A 24984-nucleotide genomic window follows, 5' to 3' on the forward strand; every position below is an offset into this window, starting at 1 on the left:
TTTACTTTTGTGGTCTATCACGAAACATTCACCTTCGACCATTAGTGCGCTATAGGTGTAGTCTGTCATTTATTTTGTGTATACAGTGCGCATATAATCAAGTGTAAGTCCATTCACTTATTCTTGATACGTCGGCGATAGAGTGGGCGTAAGTTTTCCTGCCATTTGGACAGATGTGTATAGATAACGTGCGCGAAACATAATATGACAGGAAGCGGTGCTACTCCCTTTGTCATTGTTTAACGAGTGGTACTCATTCTTGCCGACGTTATGGGGATGAAGCCCTTTCTTTGAAGGTTAGCGATACAAGGCTGGCGGATGAGCAAATTTCTGTATCCTCGAGGAAGGCCGTACATCACGAAGTGCCGGTAACACGTTCGGACTGTTGCAGCAGCAGTCAGCGAACTTCGCCACACAGATTCATTATATTCATTAACATGCCAGTCACTATTTTTGCAGCCAACTTCTGCACACGTCTTCAATCCACATTATTCAATCTAGCATGATTGGAGCACAGTGTGTTAGCTAAAACTCAGTTGCATTTCCGACAACTGATCGCACAGAAGCAAGGTAGAAGCGGTAATGGTTTCGTATTCGTGCGCGGTCGCTGAGGAGAGGTATGGCGCACCGCCGTGAGCGCCATCTCGTTTCTCTAAAGCAAACTGCTCCCCGAATAGGGTAAATAGTTCTAAAGTTCATGTGATGTTTTCGTTACTTATTAATTAGACAAAAAAAATGTGGTTGATCCCTCTTATATAGGAATCGGTATAGAACACGAAAGTGAAACGTGTCTTCACAGAAGTAGTGTAATGTTTATTGCACATTGATATATAATGTCTATTGGTGTTTTGTGGCTAAAGCGCCCTTAGGCGTTGATGCACCCACGCTGACGCCTGGTGGCACGTCTCCTCCATCACGACTACCAACGTCGATGACCATGAGCAACCGTCGTGCATATGGAAGCTGCACTACGCTGCACACGCTAGCACAACGCGAAAGACGAAGCACGTAACTGACACACTAATACAACGCGCAAGACAAAGCACGTAACTGAATCGTCACCGAGTCAAATCAGCGCGTACAGCGCGTCGTAATTGCAGCCTCCGCGATCAACTTCAGAAACATTTTCAGAGCTAATTGCGGAGGCCACGCTCCGCTGTGCTGAGTACGGTGAACGCCACCTAGTAGTGCTTCTGCGAGAACGCGTTGGTAGTGCTTCTTGATGCCAGCGTCCCTTCGAATGCTGGCATCGAGGCGTCGTAGTTCTGAGACCACCGAAGCGTTCACTGTCGGTGCGCGTTAGTGTCATAATGCAGTACTTCTCTTTTCTGCTCGTAGGCGGCGGCACCGCCCCGAGCAAGAGCGCGGGTACACGGAGGAGTGTTAAGCCCCAACCAGACGTACGCGTTGGAACGCGTCCGCAGGCGCCGTGCGCCTGAGAGAGATTGTGGTTGTGAGGAGGAAGTGGCGCTATTTTCTGCCTCGTCCTCTTCACAACCACAATCTCTCTCAGGCGCACGGCGCCTGCGGACGCGTTCCAACGCGTACGTCTGGTTGGGGCTTTAGATATATAAGGCGCGTCTGTGTAGCTCTCTGCAAATGCGTTTGTGGCGCAATGTGTTAAACGCTCGGCGATCTATCGTCGCGGACCGAGAGGTCGTGGGTTCGATTTCCAAATTTTGCATGTTCGTGGAACTTTTTCTTCTGGTTTCTTTCTTTGTATTATGTTCGTGTATGTTCGTGTGACGTATTTCCGTGACGGAAATACGTCAGTGAAGTCTTGGTGGACCCCGGCAAAAAACACTTTCGTGTTAAAACGCGGAAGCATTGATATCAGTTATTTCTGCCACAATTTTTGGGGCATATGAATTTATTCTTTTATGACAACATACATATTTTAATGGACAGTGCATAGCTTTCAATAATTCGTTTGCAGCATCTAATATACAATGGAATTGGCAATGCAGTTGTTATTCATGCATTTGATCCCTCTACAAATTTTATAAGGAGGAGGCCGCGCTGCAACCTGAGCCCCCCCCCCCCCCCCCTCCCCCCGAACAATATTTCTGGCTACGCCACTGACAGATAGCGAAAAATATCACTCGGATGTCAACAGAGAACAATCGGAAATACATACCCACCACTGTAAGTATGTCTCCCCTTCTTGCGGTGCCAAACCAGGATGGTTTTTCATGCCCTAAAGCGTGATCGGTGCCTAAAATGTTGCTGCTGGCACGTCGCTAAAATTCACTGTTTTATGCGCGACAAGCTAGCGTTAACACAGCTTGTATTCATCACCCATTTTTTATCCGCAATCAACGACGGCTAATTGCTTCGAATGTTTGAGTCGGCAATCGACAGTACGTCTTGCTGCTCTTAGACTACGGCTAATATGTTATATTTGTCTAACTCGGTGAGCATTAGTTCAACAAACAGAACTAACTTCTGTAATGTATCAACGCGACGTCACTGTCATATGTTAATAGTGACACGTATACATGTTTATCCTTTCACCGGCTGTTAAACGCTATCGCTAGGCACAGGACGCGCCTGCATGTATCGGTAGTTTCCCGAACGTTATCGATGCTTCTATCCATTCTCTCTTGTCACCGACGCTCATGTAAGTCTCATTGTATGAGCGACGCGAATAGTCTAGAACTTTCTCGAAGGCACGCGGGTACCAGGGATTAATCTGGAACCTTCGATGACTCATGTATAAAAGCCGACGCGTTTAACCACTTTGGGATTTTCGACGATCGCCGACTGCGTTGCCGCTTTCGTTGTGCTTCGAGTGTAGCTTGCTTCTTGTGGGCACAGGTTCGCCCTATAAAGGATAAGTTTCGTCATAAACAGTTTTACGACTGTTTACTTCAGCGTCACTACTACGTGACATCTGGTGGAGGTGAACAATTTCACATGTCCGAATGCGAAGGCATCCTCCTATCGCCAACCTTCTAGGTGGTGAACTGAACATATTCAACCGATATCTATGACGGTATCGTCAAAATGTCGTATTTGTTCGCCATTTTTATGTTTTTGCGCTCGTTATTGCGTGAAGGCTGACTTTTTTATTTATTTCGAGCGGCGTTCGCGACCCCGTTGCGACTATGCATGATATCTCGCCTCGGCCACTGGTACTGTTGCGCCATCTTGGGCCCTCTGCACAAAACGCAGACCTAAGTTCTCCCTTCCCGGAGGCGCTGTTCGTACACCTTATATACTTCTAACACCATAACTTTGCCCATCTCTCGGAACGTTTACAGCTTGTCCCACTAAGCCAAACTCTATACACCGTGCATGAGGAAGCAGATGAGCATGAAAGTGATGCACTGGGACACCAGTCTCCAGCCGATAGCGTTGAGAGAAGGCAGCTGTGCCACGTTTCGGTGGGTACGTAAGACCGTTGGACCGGGACAGGCTCGGTATCTCGCCGTTGTCCAGGCTACCCCGGCACGCTGCACACAACACGAGATGGCGCACGTTCTCGTCAGAAAACTCAGGCGCTAGGAGAAGCACGAACTCTGCTTGCACCGGGGACACATCACACACACTGCACGACGTACCGAAACAGTCGTTCTGAAAATGTCGCTCGAAGTGCTTGTCTGCGCATCGGTTGACAGTGCGGGTAGTCACGGGGTCTGCCAGCGCTTGCTGTCCCGCCTTCGCAGCAATGGCCCGTTCCTCGTGCGTCTCCTCTGCGCGGCAATGGTGTTCAGTTGCTCGCTCTTGCTACAACCAGGCGGCCCATTCCTCGTCCGTCTCCGCAGCGCCTCCTACCTGGCTGCCTGTTTCTCATCTGTTTTCTCCGCATGGCGCTGAGGATCCCGCACTCGCTCCAACCTGGCTGCCCATTCATGTTCGGTTTATAGCCCGCGCTCGGTCCATCCTGCCTACCTCTTCCTCTCCTTGTCGCGGCGCTGCTGTATAGTTCTTTTTAAAATGTTGCTTTCTTTCGTGTGTACGTGCTTGTATCGGGTATATTTGGTTTTGTTGAATAGTCAGAGGGTCATATGGTGCCACCTGTTTCAACACATGCAATGGTGTGGGCCGTTGTCTTTTTAGCCTAGTAGTAGGTTGGAAGTTATAGTAGGTTGGAAATGGCATGGTCACAACTGTATTATTGGGGTATTAGTGTATTACAGCGAAGCTATTAAGGACTCAGTCTTCGATGGTCACGTCCGGCAATAGAAAAAAGCTCTCATTGGCCGTATGCTGTATGTGCGAGTGAAAGCGCGCGGGGGCAATGGACGCGCGCTTTCACGGGGAGCGAACGCACGGCGGAGAGCAAACGTGAATTATGTGCGAGTGAAAGTGCGCTAGGGCGAGGCAGGGGGGTGAATCTTCCTATACCTCCCATTGGTTCTCCTATAGCAGACGTTCAGTCGACGTTAGCGCCAAGGTGCACTTCAGTTAGGCCCTAGCGGAAGGATGACGGTACTACGGTGGCGAAAAAAAGAAAAAAAAGGAAAAGCGGCGCGATTTTTTTACCCTCCCCCTTTCGCTATAACACTTTTTTTTCTTCCTTTTTTTAAGATAACGTTGTTCCGCTCGTTTCCCCTTTCACTCTCGAATTTCCTATCCCTCTCTCATGCTTCGCGTTTGCTCACTCGCTCAGTAGCGTTTGCTCACCGCACGGCGGAGAGCAAACGCGACTTCCCAGTGGAAGGGGAGCGGTGGGCGAGGAGGGCATCGAGGCACCTAGACTGTGCGTGTGCGTGCCCGCTCTCCCACTGCGGCGCATGCGCGCAACCCTGCCGGCCTCTGCCGCCGACTCTCTCTGGGCTCTCGCCTGCCTCTCCCCTAACAGTGTCGACAACGGCGTTTAGCCGTTCCGTCATGTAGCCAGAGTTTTGACAGCGGTTGTGTGCGGTCACTCAAACAACGCGCAGAACTGTTGTCGATGGCGGCGGTGTTTTGCTCGCGTTCGAACCGAACGCGCGTGGCGTTGGTGACGTGTTTATGAACAACGTGCCAACCTTTGCCGTACACCCTATGGCGGTGTACCATAGCGACCATAAGGCCATGGTCCCTGTGGTCACTAAATAAATGAAAACACCAGATCATATATATTTCTCATTCTTTACTAGTTCAAATAGCCAATTACACCATGACATCTTAATAGTCATAATTGGAAATACATAATTCCCACCATAGTACAGCTTCGCTCGTCTTTTATTAGTGTATTTAGTGAGTGACCATCGATGTCTGGGGTAAAGGGCGGACATCAAAGTAAAAAATGCCGCTGTAAGTTTCCAAGTGACGGCGGAGGTCAGCAGCTTGTGCAGGAAGGTCAGTTGCAATGATCTGGCTAAGTTCGGCTGTTACTAGGGTAGGTGAATCGGAGATTCCTTAAGAGGGCGACGCAACTGTTGCCCCAAAAGCCAATATATCGCAATCGTTGACAAGCGAAACGTCGCCCAAGGACGTGCCTCTGGGAACAATTTGATGCGAACAGTTAAAATTCAGGACAGGGAGCGAAGTCTGATTGCCTGTAAGGGTGAGCACGTTATGGGGAATGACCAAGTTCTTTTCAAACAATATGTCAACGGTGGGACATAGCACATAGACGCCGTCAGGAACAGATGGAAACGACACGAGAGTGACGTACGTACTGGCTTGAGGGGACAGGCGGACGTCTTCGGCAGACAATAACCGTGGTTGTGTGACTGGTGGACTATAGCAGCCGTGGGGTAGCTCAAGCTGAATGACACTAGACGCGCAGCCAAAGCGGGCTGAATAGGACGACAAAAAGTCTAAGCCGAGTATAAGGTCGTAGGGCCATTGTTTCAAAACAGCAAACACAGTGGTCAGGCGCCTAGCGATGCCAATGCGAGCAGTACGATAGGTGTTCCTCCGTCGTCGACGCCGAGGGTGCGTGATGCAGCGGGTGTGATAACTTTGTTCATGCGTAGGCGAAACTGGGCACTGATCACGTATATGTGCGCGTTAGTGTCAATGAGTGTGGGGACACTGACGCCATAGACTACAACGTCCATCCAGTTCCGTTTGGTCGGCAAAGTGCAGAGGGTTTTGCGGTCGAGCCGTCAATGCAGCGTCACCTCCGGGAGCTGCATCGCTTAGTTTTCCGGAGACACGTGTCGGGGCCTGCATCGGGGATGGTGGACGACGAGCCTGCGGCGATAAGCACGATGGTCGACGAGCTGGTGGCGAACGGAACTGGTGACGACGGAATGACGACGAGGAACTGTTCCAAGCGGCCCGAGCGTCTTCGTTTGATTGTTATCGTTCAAATGGAGGCTGGTAACGACGCTGGCTCTGTTCGGGGTGATAATAACCGGCGAATGGCGGTCGTCGAGGGGAGGAGAAAGTGCGTTTGTTACAATGGCGAGCAAAGTGACCCATACGCTGGCAGGCAAAACAAATTGGCCGGTCGTCTGTGGTGCGCCACTCGGCCAGATTTCGGAAAGGTTCAGGATACCGCTGACCAGTGGATGGTAAAGGAGCATTGGGTAGCTGTGAAGGGGCAATGGCGCATACAGAATGAACTCCAAGGTTAGCGAGTTCTGCGCGGACTGTTGCCTGCACAAAGTTGTTCGGATCACTGGAGCGGGAAAAAGGGTCTGCCAGAGCCATGGCTTGAAGTTCTCGCCGCACTAGTCAGGTCGTTTGATGATGACGGTCGCTGCATTCCTCGCCTGTCGTCCCAAGAGGATGTCGCAGCTGTGTTCGGCAGACGTGCGAACGGCATTGCAATGCGGCGGCTCTTGGCCTGCTCGAAGCATTGACACTCTTTTATGACGGCCTGTACTGTCTGACAATTTTGCAGATGAGTCGATTGATATCCTTGATTGAGTCAGCGATATCCTTCAGTACATGACCAACCTTATCTGACTCAGCCATTTCGCAGTCAGCCTTACGGCACAGAGTCAGCACGTCCTGGATGTAAGAGAAGTATGATTCTGTGGACATTTGGACGTGGTTCGCTAGTTCTTACTTAGCAGCGCTCTTGCGCGCAGCGGGACGGCCGAACAAGTCCCTAGATTCTGTTTGCAAGTGTCCCAGTCGCTAAGCTCTTCCTCGTGGTTGCCAGATCACACCTTCGCCGTGCCTGTAGGCAGAACACCAATTTAGCCAGAATGATCGTCGGAGCAGAGCCAGGACAACTGTCGGAGTTGTAGGCGTTGATGTGGGCCGCGCAATTTCGGGTCCTGTTTCGTCCATCATGTTGTCCAGTCCGAGTTGAAGACCACTGCGAAGCTCTGTTGTCGTCTCTCGTGGTTACCCCGCACCTCCACCAATTTGTTACGATGCGGAAGTCACAGATAAAGACGTATTTACAATAAATAAAAATACGCCAATGATATATAAACAAGATGGCTGTCGAGACCGATTCCACCGCCACACGTCAAATCGTCTTCACTGGCGCAAATCTCAGTTGAGCCGTAACAATATGTATCAGGAATATTGCTTTTGTAACACAGTCAGAGCCTGGGCACGTGTTTGAACACGTGTGGCCCTGCGTCATACCTTAAGTCTGTTCAGCATTTATAGCGTTTAAGACAGTGCAGAAAAATAATTTGTGGCATTTTAAGGATTCAGGATCTATGCGTATCGGCCTCTGTTTGTAGGTACATTCTTTAGAATTCTCAGTGTCAGCATTAAAGAAAGCTCAGTCAGTGCATCATTAATTAAGAAAAACGGTAAAGCGTGCAGCGGTCGGGGTGTCGCTCAAGGTATACGCGGGGAAGGATGATAATCGAGAGGAAATCGAGTCGATCGACAGACAATGCGACGTCGATCCTAGACTAAAGAAAATAGAAGATGTCCAGGGTGAGCTTGTGAAACGGGTCGAAGATCTCAAAAACGAGCTGAATACGGGGCGAGATTAGTGAAATCCCTAAGGGCTGATATTAAGGGGTTCGGGAATGAAGCCCAAATTATCCTATTAGGTGACATGAATACCCATATACAGGATCTAGATGGTTATACCGACAAAAACGGGGAGTTAATGCTAGATCTTCACCGTGTCCTTCCTCCCCCCCCCCTCCTCTCTCTATCTCATCTTTCTATTCCCTCTTTCCCGTCCCCCAGAGTAGGGTAGCCAACCAGACGCATTTCTGGTTAACATCCCTGCCTTCTCTTTCTATCCTCCTCCTCCTCCTCCTCCTAATGCTAGATCTCATTGAGCAACATGGCCTAATTATGATGGCCAGATGACGTGGGAGGTCGGAAATGGGCAATCGACCATAGATTACAATCAGTTGACAGAAGGAGTATCTGATGAGTTGAGAGAAATGGTCAATGATGAGGAAGGGTAAGCATCGGGACAGACCATAAGCGCATCATTTTGAAAATTGGATATGCAGTTGGGAAAGAGAGCAAGGAGCGAAGAATGGCCAGTCCAAAATTGAGCGCTGAACTAACAGTTATAGTCAGAAGAGTCGAGAAAGAACCTCGCAAATGGCCACGTGAAGAGTGGGAATATACTGAGCTTCTAAGTGTAATGACGAGAGAAATAAGGAAATAGCTTAAGTAACAGGTTTGCTGGAAAGTAAAAAGAAAACCGGATAGCTGGTGGCACAGGGAGACACGGAAAGCAATCGATGAACGACAGAAAGCATCACAATAGCATAGGCAGCCAAAAAAGCACAGTTGCCGCAAGTTGACTTCACAGAAAATGGGAAATTTACCGGGAGAAAAATTCAATAGTTCAAATATTGGTTCAAGCAAAGATAAAAGCTGGAAGTGAACGTTGGTTATCAGAAATACGTGAGAAAAAAATGTCACAGTTTCGCCCTAAGGGCGAAGCAATGAATGCGATAGCAACACAGCAATGTCATACGAAGTAAGGTGAGCGGCTTTGGTAGCAATATGAATTGTAGTAAACATGAGCTGATTAAGTAAGCAGGTGTGCTGCGGTGTAAGTCGACCGACATGAAGAGAGACTCGATGACCACGAGAAGGCGCGTGTGAAACGGTGGTGTTGATGAGAAGCGCTTCCCGTGGGCAGCGCGCGCGAAGAGACACACCTGTAGCGCTGCACTGCCGATCCGGGCAGCATTGCATGTGTAGCGTGCGTTGGAAAATGTGGCCCGACTATTACTAACTGAATGAACAAGCGTGCTGTGAGCGCGCACAAACAAACACGAATAGATCACACTGAATGACTGCAGACAACGACTGTGAAAACGCTGGCAGCAAGCATACGCCGCAGCGGGCGAAGGTACGTGCGGTCTATCGCTTCAACGGAAACTGAGCGGCAAATGCACGGCGCATAAAGGTCAGAGCCTTGTGGAGATAAGAGACGGTGCGGACGAGCGACGAGCGCGGTTGTTGGCAAGTGCACCACCCCCCCCCCCCCCCCCCCCCCCGCTCCCTCCGGCGCTGGCTTCCTGCTTCCTTGCTTGCGCGTGGGAGATGAGTGCGTTCGCTCTCCGTGATAGCGCGCGTCCCCGCACGCTTCCGCTCGGGCATACGGCGCGCGGCGAAGATTTTATTTATAGGGAACCTCACGCCGACGGCGACGGCGACGCCGACGGCAGAATTCTGGTTGAAGTGTCCATATAATTGCTATCGCAATAAAAAGCTTACAAGATACCATTCGAATGCCAGACAGTTGGCGACAAAGCAGAATGACCTTAATGTATATATAAAATTAACTCACACAGACCATTGAGCATTACATCGGTAATATACAGCTCAGCAATGCGGGCGAATAAATTAGAACTGCAAGCATGGGCAGAGCATGAGGGCATGTTGGGAGGAGCTGAGGATGGCTTCAGAATTGGTACACGTCTGGATGATAACCTATTTGTTCTTACTCACTGTATCGAAACATCCAGGAAATGAACTAGACCGTCATATGTGGCCTTTTTAGACATTACCGGACCGTGTGACAACGTAGACCGCCACATCCTGTGGGATATTTTGGAAGGGGGAAGGCTTAGGTAACGACTCTATACAGCTATAAAATACAACTTGCGTTGAATGGGAATGGATGAGGCGCGATGAGAAAGTTGATATCTACAAGGGACTCAGACATGGGTGCCTTTTATCTCCGCTGCTTTTTATGGTGGACGGTAAGGATGGAAAAGGCGCTAGAGGGAATCATTAAAGGGTTTAATCTCTCCTACAAACAGGCAATGTATTCGCTGTGTGCAATGTGTTCGCTACCCATGGAAGGAGCAAAGAAAGAATGGGTTACGCCAAAGCGACTAACATGCAGAGGCGAGCTGTGGTACGATGAAAGTAATGAAGTTGAAAGAATATTTTCTTGCGAAGGTCAGCCTTGCAGCACAAGACTACATAACTTAGTTTCGCCCACTAATTTTGTTCACCCTTGTATCAGATATTCCAGACCGCATTGTGCTGCAATGACGCTGAAGGAGTGCATGCGTTAACGCGCCACACCGACAACGTAGTTTCCTGAGAATGGCATCAAACGTCTTTCGTAGTATGCTGAATGCCCTGGCAGAAAGAAAATTTGCTTGTCTGGCCAACGCAGCCGGGGACAGAACACGCAGCATGCGCTGTACAGCGAAGCACAGCATTCCAACGCACACACAGTAGATGGCCAAGTGCTGCAATTCGCTGTCATAAAAGCGCTGAGAAATCATTATGAGTGCGCCACAACAACGGAACTGCAATGACGCGAAACCACCGCCATACACGCACGTGTACACCCTGATGACTAGTAGACAACGCCAGGAGCAATCCACCCTAGGCGGCGTGATGACTGCGACTCCGCTCGATTTCGCAGGGCATAGTGTCCTGGGACATTCCGTAGAGACTGTTCTATGAACCTGCCGATTCAGATATCAAATACTCGAGCAGAGCCAGTCGGCCCACAGCTTCAAGTTACCGCCAAGTTGCGCGCGCACGCGCGGCGCGACATCGGAGTCCCCCCTATTGACGTCTCCCACGAGAAGGCGCCACTCGGGGCTAATATTAGCCCGCGGTCCCTCAGACCTGCCTACCCGTTCCCCGTCCGGCTCCTCAGCGCGGCGCTGGTATTCGGCAGCCCACACTTGCTACGTGGGTGTTCAGTGCGAAAGGTTACGCGAGGGCATACGTATACAGGACAGGTGCTATCTACCGAAGTTTTCGAGATCGAGATACGTAATGTGTTATATGGTATGTTATAGGATGGTATGATATTTTACAGCCAAGCTGTTTATGGATAGGCTTGCGTGCATTTTTGGTGTTCGTGTGCAAAAATGTCGGCTGATCCTGGTGACTGTGTAGAAAGGGTCTAAGGGCAAGGACACATACCCCTGCGGACTCGGGGTGCTGGGCTCCGGGACCTGTAACGCGCCCTTGAACCCGGGACCTGTAACGCGCCCTACCCCTGTCACAACTGGGATCCAAAGAGGTCCCAGAAACAAGGGTAACAATCGGATCTTAGCCTAAAAGGCCGACCCGTGTCGTCCATGTCTACGTTCGCACCGGCCTCTCTTTAGCGGCGTTCCAAACGCTTGCGTGTCTAGTTTCCTGCCGCTCTCCCAGGTCGGCGACACCGTCAAGCGTGTGTTTAAGACATGGTGCCGTTCTCCATTTTGAATTTCACTTCTCTTCTGTCGCCGTACTAGGGAGGCCGCGTGTGGTGTGCACTCCTGGCGACGATTGCATGCATACTCCTCTCTTTTCCTGCCGTCGCTCTTCGTAGGCGCGTTGCTCCTCGGGATTCCGGACTATACGCGGCGTCCCCATCCTTTGTCACCTCTGTGTCGTGTGCTAAAGAGCTTAGCTAGTCATCCACCTTCACAGAGTGGAATGGCTCACAATTTTAAATCTGACGAAACGTTGATTTATGCACGCGTAATGTTGACGAAATTTGTATGATAGAGTTGATATTTGATATCAAAGTTGCGTGACAGACGTCGGTCGTACGTGCTATCTCCCCAAAACTTGAGCATTTTTGTGATAGCGGAATGAATGGCTTTCTCGCGCATGCGCTCTGTTCCTGCGTCATTTGTGCCACTTCAAGTATTATACCAGTATGATCATCCTTGTGTTTGCGAATAACTAAGGTTTTTTCCAACGAAGTAGTGCAGCCACATGTGCTCGTATGCTGTGCCAAAAAAAAAAAAAAAACATTTGCCCTTGCGCATGCCTGTTCACGCAACCACTCATTAGGGCATGTGCCTGTGTGCCTCACATAGTAAGCCTCGAAGAAAGAGACATTTTGTGCACAACCGATTGTGGGCATTTACCGTACCGGGTCCTATGTTTGACCTTGCAGATACCTTTTCGTTAAAGCTGAGAGCTTGTGTTGGGCTGAAAAAACTAACTGCACGCCCATTCGTTGGCGAATCTGCTTGAAACAATTGGACATCTGATGCATGTTTCAGAACACTGCGACATTGTCGCGCTTTTGTGTATCCCTTACATTCCATATCGCTGCTGTAACTGCATCGGGCATTTCTTTTCCTGCGGATAGACTCGGCGAGGAACATTGAAAGTTGATTCGAGTAGACAGCGGCTTTCAAGCGAAGCGCTTCAGTTTTGAAACGGGCATTGTGAACTCCTGCTTGTCCAACGTCCTCCAACATACCTTCCGTCATTCTATAGACACCAGTCTTCAATCTCAAGTAGTTTTCCTCTCGGTTATCGCAGAACGGATGCGGGCGCTGTGAGTGGCAGGCGACATGCACTCCTCGGTAATGTAAAGGTTCGAAATTGGTATAAAACACATCTGTGGGTGGCAACCAAAAAATCATCGCCATTTCAACGTCATATGTGACACTCATATGAGGAAGTCTAAAAAATAACGGGATATAGCTATCGGCGCAATTTCAACCCATCTCTCCTTCTTCTTTCTATTGTATTCTTTTTGTTGTGTGTGTTAACGTTCAAAAATTGCGCTGATTGGTGCCACGTGTCACCAACTTGCTGATCGCATGCCTCAAGCTTCTACTGCGAGCGGCCGTCGGGGTCATATGTGTTGCTTTTCTCGTGCGTTCAACGGCCCAGGGCCGTATACTGCGGCCTCTCCTCTCAGCTATGTGCGAATGGACTTGAAAGCGTTAAAACTCAACCTTTTGATGCAGTTCTTGTTCGTGGCGATTCACGACACAACAGTAGCGTCAGTGACGACATTGCGTCTCAAGGCACTGCGCTTCGGCGCTCGCTTGCGCTTTCCGCATAGGTCTGGCGATTGAGGCGTGGAACTATTCAAGAACGGTGTTGTAGAGGTATTGTGAATATGGAAGACAAGTTGCTAGCTACACACGAGAAAAACACGCAATAAGTGCCAGGAATAGGGGAAATATGTGTTTGCCTGCGTTAGCTACGCAGCCAACTGAGGCAGGTTGGCTGCGTTCTACTAGATTTCATGCCTCATGCCAGCAGGTGGCGCCACACTCCGGCTCAGGAGGCCTATTGAGTATTGTGTGGTGATTGTGTCTCGGTGGAATTCGCAGGGCGAAAAAGGCCAGGAAGGAAAAAGAGGCAGTGACGGCCAAACGGGTCCGCAGGGCCCTCCCGGACTCCAGGGCCCACCAGGAAGTACAGGAGAACAGGGTCCTCCGGTAAGCAATGCAAACGAAAGGAAATGTGCCGTGTACACTTTGATCTCAGGAAATCTCAATAACTGCAGCTGAATGTTTGTAATGATGAGTGCTATATTCGGTACAATGACAGACCAGTGTTTCGCAATGGCGATCGGAGAGCACTGGCAACGCTGGCATGAAGCGAAAGGAGGAGGAGCGAGCAAGATGGTCTCACGATTTCTGGACGCTTCTTTCGTTGCTGTTGAGGCGGATATATTTTGCTTAACTGTGGGTTAGAAAGCGATGCGTTATAATTCTCGCGAAACTGCATATCTATCTGAAGGTGTTGTAAAAGGTACACACGGCGGAAGCATCATGCCGGTCCTCAGTTAAAGTTACGTTAGCAAAAATGGAGTAGGCAAAATGGCTCGAAGGGCAAGTGCAGCGCGGCGAGATGTTCGTGGATGACTGTGTCATAGCTATGATTGCTCTTTTACGGATTGCGACGATGCAGCAAAATATAGTGCTTCGAGTCTATGAACACTGTTTTATATTGAACTGAAAAGGGTACAGCTTTACTATGCGCAAGAGCGAATCACACACGAGAGATACTAGCACGCGTTTAGCACTTGCTTAGAAACATTATCGCGTATTCTGTAGGTAGTGCCTTGAATATTTTTGTTATTTGACAACATCGCTTTGAATGCCGCTATGAATATGGCAATATCCTTATTGTTTGGAAGAAGCAATGCTTGACAATAATGGGCCGGTTACCACCAGGAATGTAGTATCCTAGGCGATGAGCTCGCCTAATTTCTTTCACCTGTCCTAAAGTAAAATTCAAATGGACAGATTACTGTCGAATGACCAGTTCTTCGGAGAGATCAATATATTGAATAGGGTTAGTATCATTATTGAGTGGTTTTTGACGTCATCAAAGTGTGCTGCATGATTACAGACTTGGTGGACCGTTTGGCCGGTGTCGGTTTGCACAGTTCCCAGGTGCTACCTAAAGGGTCGATTTGCTTACTGCTTATTTCAACGCTACTTCAACGTTTACTGAGTGCACACAGGCCGCTGTTGCTCATTTCTCGAATCTAGGGGCTCATTTCTCTCATCTAGTACTTCTTAAAGAAGTTTGAACTGCCCTGCAGATAGTTTTCTTAGATCTGCTCACACAACCGCCGTACCGGGTCCAGGGTGCATCTCGACATCGTCCTACAGCTGCAGCAGGGAACGTACAACAGTAATGCACTGACAACTATTCATTCGGCAATTTTACAGATGTAATTGCTTGATAGTTTTGCAAAAACTCTGTTTGATCAGTCAACCTGCGTGGCAAATAGTAGCAGGTTAGTGGATACTCAACGGCAAAGCCACCTAGTTTGCCGAGCCCACAATGCAAGGCTCACAGATGCGATCGTTTTATACCTGCTGTGAATGATGATGTCGAAGCCCATGGTCCTTGATCAAGGACCAAGGACAAGGAAGACGGTACTGGCAGCCAAGTAGAAGCGTTGACGTTGGCGGCGGAGAAGTGCGTCGCAATCGGTGCAGGATCATCATTGACGAGAGGGGACAGTGTGTACACAGGTAGCGTGCACGATGGAGTGAGGAGGATAAGCCAATGAAAATACATCAGGATGACAGCCTCGATAAACACTTGCATGGTGAATAGTTGGCGGTTAGGGAATAATGTAGCGACACAGCCAGCGAGCCAACCTGATGGGCCCCTCTGACCTGAGCACTTCCTTGAATTCAATGAAACACGCAAATATGCAAAAATCTAGGAATGCCCGATGCTAAGGTAATACCTCACACCCCTATCTTGCGGATAGCTGTGGATAGCTGTGGTATATCATGAGCACTCTAATGTGTCACACTAGAGCGACTCATCACGAAACATCGCTGGCGCCGGCAGACCTGTGTAAACAGAAGAGTCGCAAAACCTCTCGCGGATCGTTGAACAGTGACATGAGATGTCACATGCTAGGTTTCCAGTGTAGTGCTTTGCGGTGTAATTGTGCAGGGCCAACCAGGCAAGGAAGGTCCTTCAGGTCTCCAAGGACGGCCTGGCGACAAAGGACCCGTTGGGCCACCGGGACAACCAGGGCCACCGGGCATCCAAGGTTTGCAGGTACCCAGCTCTGTCACACTTTTGTGTGATCGTTCGACCCAAGTATGGTGCGAGCTGAACGCCCTGTTCTTCGAATGTAGTTCTCAAGAAATAAGGCAGCACGAGAGCTTGTTTCACAGCGCCGTCGACAATTTATCTGTAAAAACAGATAATAGTACCCTAGTTGGGTGTATTTTCTACCACGTAAGTTGTCAGGGTACCGGCGTATCTCAGTAAAGCATTCCCCTTAAACACTCCTATCTTGAGCAGAGGGATATTGCATTTTGACCTTGCAGTGCCGCTGAACTAGAAGGACCCTCCTGGAATTCCTAATGCTTTCTTGTCACAACCAGTCTTCACCTTACTCAAATCGTGCCCAAATTCACTTGGTTCAGTGAACTGTTTTCTTATCGCCGCGTTCTTCTTTTCTCTCGCAACCAAGGCCACTTCTCCACATTGTGGTTTAGCTTACATCCGCATCCATATACATGGGAAGATTGAATTGTTGTGACATCCACTGCGTCGATATCGAGGGCACAAGTTTGTTGAAAATAGAAAAAAAAATTTATGACCGTGAGCTAATACACGCATTTTTTTGTTAAAATAATAAAAGTGCATACGTAAGCCAAGAATCGCTCACTTTACACCATACAAAATATAATTACATTGATAAATCGTTATAGGCAGGGCGGGCCCGTTCAGAGTGTTTCACGTATGATTTTCCTGCCCTTTCGCTACGTTGTGTCTCAGTTTTAGCTGCTCTATGCGATGTTTTGTTGTTTGCTTTTCTTTACATTTTCGCTTCTGTTTCAGCATATGTTGTGGGTAGATGTCAATAAAATTTCAGTGGTGAGAGAGCGCTCACATCGTCCTGTTGTCTCTTTGTCCCTTGTGTTTTGTTAAACGTTAAGTCTCTGAGCTACCTCTTTTTCTCTCTGACTCCATTCAATTTTCCAGGTTGAAAGACATGATCTGCCCTTTAAAAAAATGTCACAGTTTCGCCCTAAGGGCGAAGCAATGAATGCGATAGCAACACAGCAATGTCATACGAAGTAAGGTGAGCGGCTTTGGTAGCAATATGAATTGTAGTAAACATGAGCTGATTAAGTAAGCAGGTGTGCTGCGGCGTAAGTAGACCGACATGAAGAGAGACTCGATGACCACGAGAAGGCGCGTGTGAAACGGTGGTGTTGATGAGAAGCGCTTACCGTGGGCAGCGCATGCGAAGGGACACACCTGTAGCGCTGCACTGCCGATCCGGGCAGCATTGCATGTGTAGCGTGCGTTGGAAAATGTGGCCCGACTATTACTAACTGAATGAACAAGCGTGCTGTGAGCGCGCACAAACAAACACGAATAGATCACACTGAATGACTGCAGACAACGACTGTGAAAACGCTGGCAGCAAGCATACGCCGCAGCGGGCGAAGGTACGTGCGGTCTATCGCTTCAACGGAAACTGAGCGGCAAATGCACGGCGCATAAAGGTCAGAGCCGTGGGGAGATAAGAGACGGTGCGGGCGGAGTGACGAGCGCGGTTGTTGGCAGAGTAGAAGTGCGCCCCCCCCCCCCCCCCCCCCCCGCCGCTCCCTCCGGCGCTGGCTTCCCGCTTCCTTGCTTGCGCGTGGGAGATGAGTGCGTTAGCTCTCCGTGACAGCGCGCGTCCCCGCACGCTTCCGCTCGGGCATACGGCGCGCGGCGAAGATTTTATCTATAGGGAACCTCAAGGCGACGGCGACGCCGACGGCAGAAATCCGGTTGAAGTGTCCATATAATTGCTATCGCAATAATAAGAAAAGCTACTCAAGCGCATCAAGTTTTCTTTTAGGAATGAAAGAATTTGCGCAACCGAGAGCCAGCTGAGAAGCTAATATACACACCTTATTGCGTAGCTGGATGTACAGCGCACACAACTGCAATGCGCTTTCCGCATTCCATCTATGTGTTAAGCCCTAAGGTCAAGTAATCGAGATATACCAGGAATAATTTAATATCACAGGGTGCAAAAAAACAATAAAAATTTGTTTGGGTCTTGAACCGACAATGATGTAAAGCAATATACAATGCATAAAACCATAATAATGTGCTCTTTCTCATCACTGTCAACTGGTGGAGGAATTTTCATCGTTGACAAACGTTCTGTAGATAAAAAGAAGGCACAATGTAAAGTAACAGAGCTTATTGGAAAAAAAAATATCATCGAAGTGTGCACGCTCCATTTTATTCATTTAAAGCACCGCGCAAAATTTCTCCGCATGCCTTTTAACATTTTTTGGGCTCCTCGTGTATCCCGCGTAGTTTGTGTTCTTGCCACATACTTTTTTTTTCGCCAGCATCTATTCGTTCACCTCTTATCGGTACGGGCCTTTATGTTCAGTCGCCGCTATTGGCATTATTTTTGCGGTATTATACATTATTTCGACATCTCGACATCACTGTCGTGCAAGTCTGATGTTGGAAACAAAGGTGACTGACTTCGACTTTGTAAGTACACGTGAGCGTAGGCTTTAAGAGAGCACAAGTTATTGATACACATAATGTAATTGTTTCCGCTCATTTACGGGAAACAAGTGAATACAGGCTAGTTGTATGTGGTATGCAGGGTCCGCCGGGCAGTCCAGGCCCAACGGGTGCAACTGGAGAACGTGGCGAACGTGGCGAAGCCGGTCCGCCCGGTGTTCGCGGCCCACAGGGCCAGAGAGGGCCACAGGGGGCGCCTGGCCCACAGGGTTTCAAGGGCGACCGAGGCGCTGCTGGAGAAAGGGGATCCAAAGGTCACCGGGGGCTGGTCGGGCTACAGGGCTTGCCGGGATCAGCGGTGAGCCTTATGCGTACACGCGTCAGTAGATCTTGTTAATCCTATGCTACCTGTGATCGGAAGGCGGTTCTCCCGATTCGCGCATTGTTACGTTGCTCGGCGATCCCCGCTTCCGTGAGTACCTTGTATAAGTATCTCGGACAAGAGCACCGCTTTTACTGTTGTGCGTCCACTCTAGGATGTGTGTACTTGAAAAGTTATGTTAAAGAATCCTCTTTGGAAAGAAACGACATCAGTAATAACCTCTAAGTACAAAAGGTTCCATGACCTGTTATAGATTTTGCAGTAGACCCTACCTTTGCTCGGATGATGTACATCTAATCTCAGCACTATTTTTTGCCAAAAACTGCTGAATCTTCTGTAACCTAAAGGCCACCATGGCGGCTACGCTATCCTTTGTTTTAGCGAATCTGGCTTAAAGATAGCAAAAAAGGCAATTTGGTTTTAGAGCATAGAAGAGATCTGGTTACTTACACCATAACCTCTAACATTCGTAAGATTTTTTATGCTATGGCAGGAATGTTAATAATGAAGGGCCCGTGGGAAAAACAGACATTGAGGATGTTAGAAAAGAACTAAGTAATATTGTATTCTTTTTATAAGGTACAAACAGGTATACAATTTCTAGTTGTAAAAACCATACATAGAATTTATTTAACGCAACTTTACATTGTTTCTATCATGCTTGAGCACAGGGACCACCGGGGATCAAGGGACCTATCGGAAACCCTGGGCCCCCTGGAGCACCGGTGAGTTGCATACCGCGACAGTGTAGTGGATTTATAAACAATACGATCCGTTGAGATCATTCTTTGCAGGTTTCGTACAACGATTCCAGTACGTCGCATATCTTGGCAGAAGTTATACTTTTCAGTTAACGTGTGTAAGGCGAATCAGCAGTTACTTAACTGATGGATTTCAATGTTCGGTTTAAAGACTGCTCAGCAATCTCTCCTGTCAGCTCTGTCACAGCCCCAACGCATAGTTGTTGTGAGATAACAGTATCCCACCGCCATTCAATTGTCAAATACGAGAACACTTCCGTGTGCCTACTGAGAGGGAATTACATTGTCAAAATGAGTGCCAACAAAGCTGCCCACGAAGCTGACAGAAAAGACAAGTTTGTTTCGAATAAATAACATTTTCTTGACAAGAGCGCAAGGCATAATGAGGGACAGAAAGAAAGAAGAAACCGGAGATGCGGTGCGCCAAACTTCCAATTGTATATTGCGTGTTAATTATTTATTGTCTGTGAATTCAGTACGAAAGCAAGTCACTTATTGTTCGTTCACTTGCCTTGATACTGAGTATTCATTGAGTATTTAATCGATTCATGGGCGTCACCTGATAAACGGTAAAAAGTATGGCCGCTTGTCTGCAGTTTCGCCTATTTTACAGCGTAAGCTCTCATGGGCTCATTCCGATAGCCGTTTCGGGTCGCGATGATGCCGCCGCCGGCGTCCGCCGCGTAACCGCTATCGCCGGAAACGCTAAAAAGTACCCGATTCCCGCCGGCAATAAACCCGCGCCCACTGCATGGAAGCCGGATACTCTACCACTGAGCCACGCAAGCGCTTGCTATCGGGAGCGGAAAATACCCATATATAAGGCAAGCACGCAGGGGGAGACGACTTGAGCCTCTGCCAGTATGGTGGCGCCATCTAGGTAAGATGCCTGCAAACGCAGCGTCTGCAGGCGCAGACGACGATATATGCGATTCAGACGAGGCGCGCAATCAACGCGCTCCCGAGCTGCCGAGCGTCCGCCAGTGTGGTGGCGCCATCTAGTTAAGGTGCCTGCAAAAGCGACATGTCCGATATGTAAGTTGCAGTTCTAAGGCTTGATCGGGCTCAGCAGACTGCTGTGCAGAAAGCATTACAAGCCGCAGCTCGCCGTCGACGCCGGGCAGACAGTTCAGATCGTTCTTGTCAAAACGAGGCGAAGAGACTGCCGCGAAGGCCCTGTAATGCGTGGTGCCCAAATTGGAGCTACTCTTGAGCCGCTCCACCAGCTTACGCTGTGACTGTGCTGTGCGTGCCGCGCAGGCCTGTGAATTTTTACTTCACTCACTCTGCGTAGCGCTAATGCCTAGAAAACGTAGTGAAATACTAAATAGCCGTAACCGCCATCTTCTAACTCGAGCGCGGGCGCAGCGCGAATTTTAGCACTCTTGCCCTGCTATTGAGCTCATTAAGGAAATTAAATAGACCGGATATAACTAACGGGACTAGGTAACCACCCATAGATTTACAACTTCTCCGCCGGTCTTACTAGACATGACAAAATTGGTTGGGAAAACGACACCACGGTAGCTCAATTGGCAAGAGCAGCGCATGCGTAATACGATGACGTGGGATCGTCCCCCGCCTGCGGCAAGTTGTTTTTTCATCTATGTTCATTTCCATGATTTTTTATGATTGCATTATTTCACTTAGTACTAGTAATTTCCCCTGTGTTGTCCTTGGTGTCGTTGTTTGTTGGCGTCTTAAGCTATATATATATGCGCTGCAGCCACATCGCCAGTCGTCCGGGAGGCGCGAGCTCGAGATTGCCTGAGCTGTTCTTTTTGAGACACGCTGCCAGCTGTTCTCTTGTCCTGTATTCATATTAGATTCTGGTGGAGGTTTTGCGGTTTTCCCCCAACCTGGAATTACGCACCCGAACTCTTCCGTCCGTCATGCCTGACGACCCCGCACCCGAACTCTTCCGTCCGTCATGCCTGACGACCCCAGCCCGACATCCCCACCAGTTACTCCAGCCATCATATGTGCCGGTGCCCAGCGTCAGCGGGATCCTGACATCTTCAGCGGCACCGATGAGAAAGACGTTGAAGATTTGCTGGAATCGTACGAACGCGCCAGCAACACCAACAAATGGGACGATCCCTTCAAGCTCAGCAACGCGATCTTCTATTTATCGGGCGTCACCAAGCTCTGGTTCAAAAGCCACGAAGCCGATCTCCGCACGTGGGCTAGCTTCAAAACCAGCATCGCGGACGTTTTCGGTTGCCCTGGCGTGCGCAAGCTTCGCGCTGAACAACGCCTACGAAGCCGATCCCAGCAAACTGGTGAAACGTTCACCAGCTACATTGAGGACATCGTCGACCTCTGCCGGCGTGTCAACCCGACGATGGCGGAGGCGGACAAGGTACGTCCCACCATGAAGGGCATTTCCGACGATGCCTTTCATATGCTGCTGTCCAAAAACCCAGGCACTGTTTCTCAGGTCATTGAGCTTTGCCAGAGTTTCGACGAGCTCTGCAGACAGCGTCTTCTCACACGGCGCCCACCTGTGTCCGATGAAATCCTCGCGAGCGTGGCCGCGGCTCCTGAAATAGACTCCCTGTTTTTCCAGATAAAAGAGTTCGTCCGTGCTGAGGTCGCTCGTCAGCTTTCGCTGCTGTCCTCAACCACGCCACCACCCTCACCTTTGCTGGCCAACCTTCGCCGTGTCCTCCACGATCAAGTTTGCGCCGCTCTCCCTTCTGCCCGCGAGACTCCACCGGTGCCAACTCCCGTTGCTTTTCCCGAGGTGACTGCACCTCTCAGCAATGCCGAGGCTCTCGCATGGCCGCCACCTCAGGCCTTTGCGCCATTCCCATCAGCCGTGCCACTGCGTCCAGCTCCTCAATTCGTTCAGCCGTGGTACCCACACAGCAGTGGACAATGGCGCACTCCTGACAACCGGCCAATATGTTTTGAGTGTGGTCTACCTGGCCACATTGCACGATTTTGCCGTCGCCGCGCACCATCCTACCGCCGTCGCTTCGACACCGAACCACGTACGTTTCCCCATACCCGTCATCCTCCCCGTCTCAGAACCCTGGCCCGATGTCTTCCTGTTCCGACCACCGCCCTCTTGTTGACCGCCGTTGGCCATCACCTCGACGCCGCTCGCTTTCGCCGATGCGTCGTCGTCCTACGCCTGAACGAAAAAACTAATCGTCGCAGTTCCTGAGGCAAGAACTGCGTCACCCACGAACAGACCAAGGCCTCTCTCTTCTCCGACTAATGTTATTGACGTATATGTGGACGGCGTCGCTGCGCTCGCTCTCGTTGACACTGGTGCCGCAGTTTCAGTTATTAGTGCCAAACTTTGCCGTATTACTTGGTACTGCAAGCGCCGACTGCATCACGCCTGCAGCTGCGTGTACTGCTCGCGTTGTGATCAACGGCCTCCTCTACATCGTCGAATTTTTGGTGTTGTGTTCTTGTTCCCACGATCTTATTTTGGGCTGGGACTTCCTTTCCGCTAATAAGGCCGTCATCGACTGTTCTCGTGCTGAAGTGGAATTTTAAACGCTGTGTCATGCCCCACTCCTTGACGCTTGTGAACCTGAAGATAAAGTATTTGTTGCCGAAGACGTTACAATTCCACCGCACTCATCTGCCCTTGCCACAGTGTCATGCAACATTGTTGATGGTGCCAGCCCACTTTTTACGTCATCTGCCATTTTCGCTCGTCGCAAATGTTCCCCGCTGCCTTTCGCTCTTTTGGACGTTCATGCCGGCGTCAGCAGACTGCTCGTCGCCAACCGATGGTCCTGTCCTCTCACGTTGCTTCGTGGGGAGTGCGTTGGCCGCGTCCAGTGTGTCGACCCTGCTGCCATCATTGACATGCCAACTGGTTCCATCGCCACTCATGAGGTCGCCGGAGTGACCTGTAACGCCGTGCAGGAGCCGACTTCGCCTGATGTTTTACATGGCCCCATCGCCGACACGTTGACTGTTTCCCAACGCGCCCAGCTTCTACATCTTCTCGACAAGTTCCGTTCGTCTTTCGACTGCCAGCATGTTCCCTTGGGCCGCACGTCAACTGTTTGTCATCGCATCGACACAGGTACTAGTGCGCCACTGCGACAAATACCATATCGTGTATCCGCGACAGAGCGCCGTGTTATCGATGACCAAGTAGCTGACATACTCAAGCGCGGCGTCATTCCGCTTTCGGATAGTCCCTGGGCATCTCCCGTTGTTCTTGTTAAGAAGAAGGATGGGTCGATTCGATTCTGTGTCGATTACCGTCGTCTTAACAAAATAACTCGTAAAGATGTTTACCCTCTTCCGAGAATTGACGACGCCCTTGACTGTCTCCAAGGCGCGGAGTTCTTCTCTTCTATAGACTTACGCAGCGGCTATTGGCAAGTCCCCATGGCACCCGAAGACCAACCTAAACCGGCCTTTGTAACACCGGATGGCCTATATGAATTTCATGTTATGCCTTTTGGGCTTTGCAACGCCCCCGCAACAATTGAGCATATGATGGACAACCTTTTGCGTGATCTCAAGTGGAAAATGTGCCTGTGCTACTTAGATGACGTGGGGTTTTTTTCGCCCGATTTTCCCACCCATCTCTGTAGGCTGGAGGAAGTGTTACGGTGCCTAACTTCCGCCGGCCTTCAGCTTAACCTGAAGAAATGCCACTTTGGCGCAAGTCAGCTTACCATCCTTCGCCACGTGGTATCTAAACACGGTATTCTTCCTGACGCCGCGAAGCTCCGTGCAGTTGCTGATTTTCCCAAACCTTCCTCCGTACGAGAACTTCGCAGCTTCCTTGGCCTGTATTCTTACTTTCGCCACTTCATTCGGAATTTTGCGTCCATCACCGCTCGCTTGAATCAGCTTCTACGGAGCGACTCGAATGATTACGCCTGGTCGTCCGCTTGTGACGATGCCTTCCAAGAGTTAAGTCGTCTACTGACCTCGCCGCCTATACTGCGTCACTTCGACCCGACAGCTCCCACCGAAGTACACACCGACGCCAGCGGTGTTGGACTCGGCGCTGTGCTCGCGCAGCGCAAATCTGGATTCGACGAGTACGTCGTTGCATACGCAAGCCGCACCCTCACCAAAGCCGAGAAGAATTATTCCGTTACGGAGAAGGAGTGTTTGGCCATAATCTGGGCACTTGGTAAATTTCGACCCTACCTTTATGGCCGCCCCTTTGACGTGATTACAGATCACCATGCACTTTGTTGGCTGTCCACGTTGAAGGACCCCTCAGGTCGATTAGCTCGCTGGGCTTTGCGGTTGCAAGATTTCGACGTGCGCGTTTTCTACAGGTCTAGCCGCCGCCACACCGATGCCGACGCGCTTTCCAGTTCGCCTGTGTCAACCGAAAGCGATAGCTGCCTCTCTGCCGTTGACCAGGTGCTTTCGTTCCCAGCAGGCTGCGACATGGCTTCGGAGCAACGCAAGGATGCCTGGATTAGTGCTGTTATCCGCTTCCTTTCAAACCCTTCGACTGTTCCTCCACCTTCTCGAGCTTTGCGCCATCAAGCATCTCACTTCGAAATTCGGGATGGACTTCTCTATCGCCGGAATTGCGCCTCTGACGTCCTCAAGTGGTTGCTGGTCATACCTCGACATCTTTGTGGTGAAATATGTTCTGCCTTCAAGACTGACCCGCAGTGTGCACATGCGGGTGTCTTCAAGACGTACACCCGGCTTCGCTCCAGGTTTTATTGGCGTGGCATGTAGACCTTTGTGTGCAAGTACATTCGGTCGTGCCCTCAGTGCCACCGCCGCAAAGTTCCTGCTCAGAATGACTCTGGTCCGCTCCAGCCAATCTCGTGTCCGGCCAGGCCCTTCGATCGCATT

At 49.9% G+C, this 24984-nt stretch overlaps 1 protein-coding gene across 1 annotated transcript in view; it reads left to right on the top strand.

Annotated features, from left to right (window-relative positions):
• The window catches only part of LOC119455318 (collagen alpha-1(I) chain), a 694093-nt gene that overhangs the window by 607023 nt on the left and 62086 nt on the right, over positions 1-24984 (top strand). Inside the window, exons 36-39 of the mRNA XM_037716715.2 lie at positions 13383-13490; positions 15481-15588; positions 18170-18385; positions 19081-19134. Coding sequence (XP_037572643.2) covers positions 13383-13490; positions 15481-15588; positions 18170-18385; positions 19081-19134 — 486 coding nt within the window. The remainder of the gene's footprint in view (positions 1-13382; positions 13491-15480; positions 15589-18169; positions 18386-19080; positions 19135-24984) is intronic.

The sequence above is a fragment of the Dermacentor silvarum genome, chromosome 6 (assembly GCF_013339745.2).
Source record: "Dermacentor silvarum isolate Dsil-2018 chromosome 6, BIME_Dsil_1.4, whole genome shotgun sequence".
Classification (NCBI taxonomy): Eukaryota; Metazoa; Arthropoda; class Arachnida; order Ixodida; family Ixodidae; genus Dermacentor; species Dermacentor silvarum.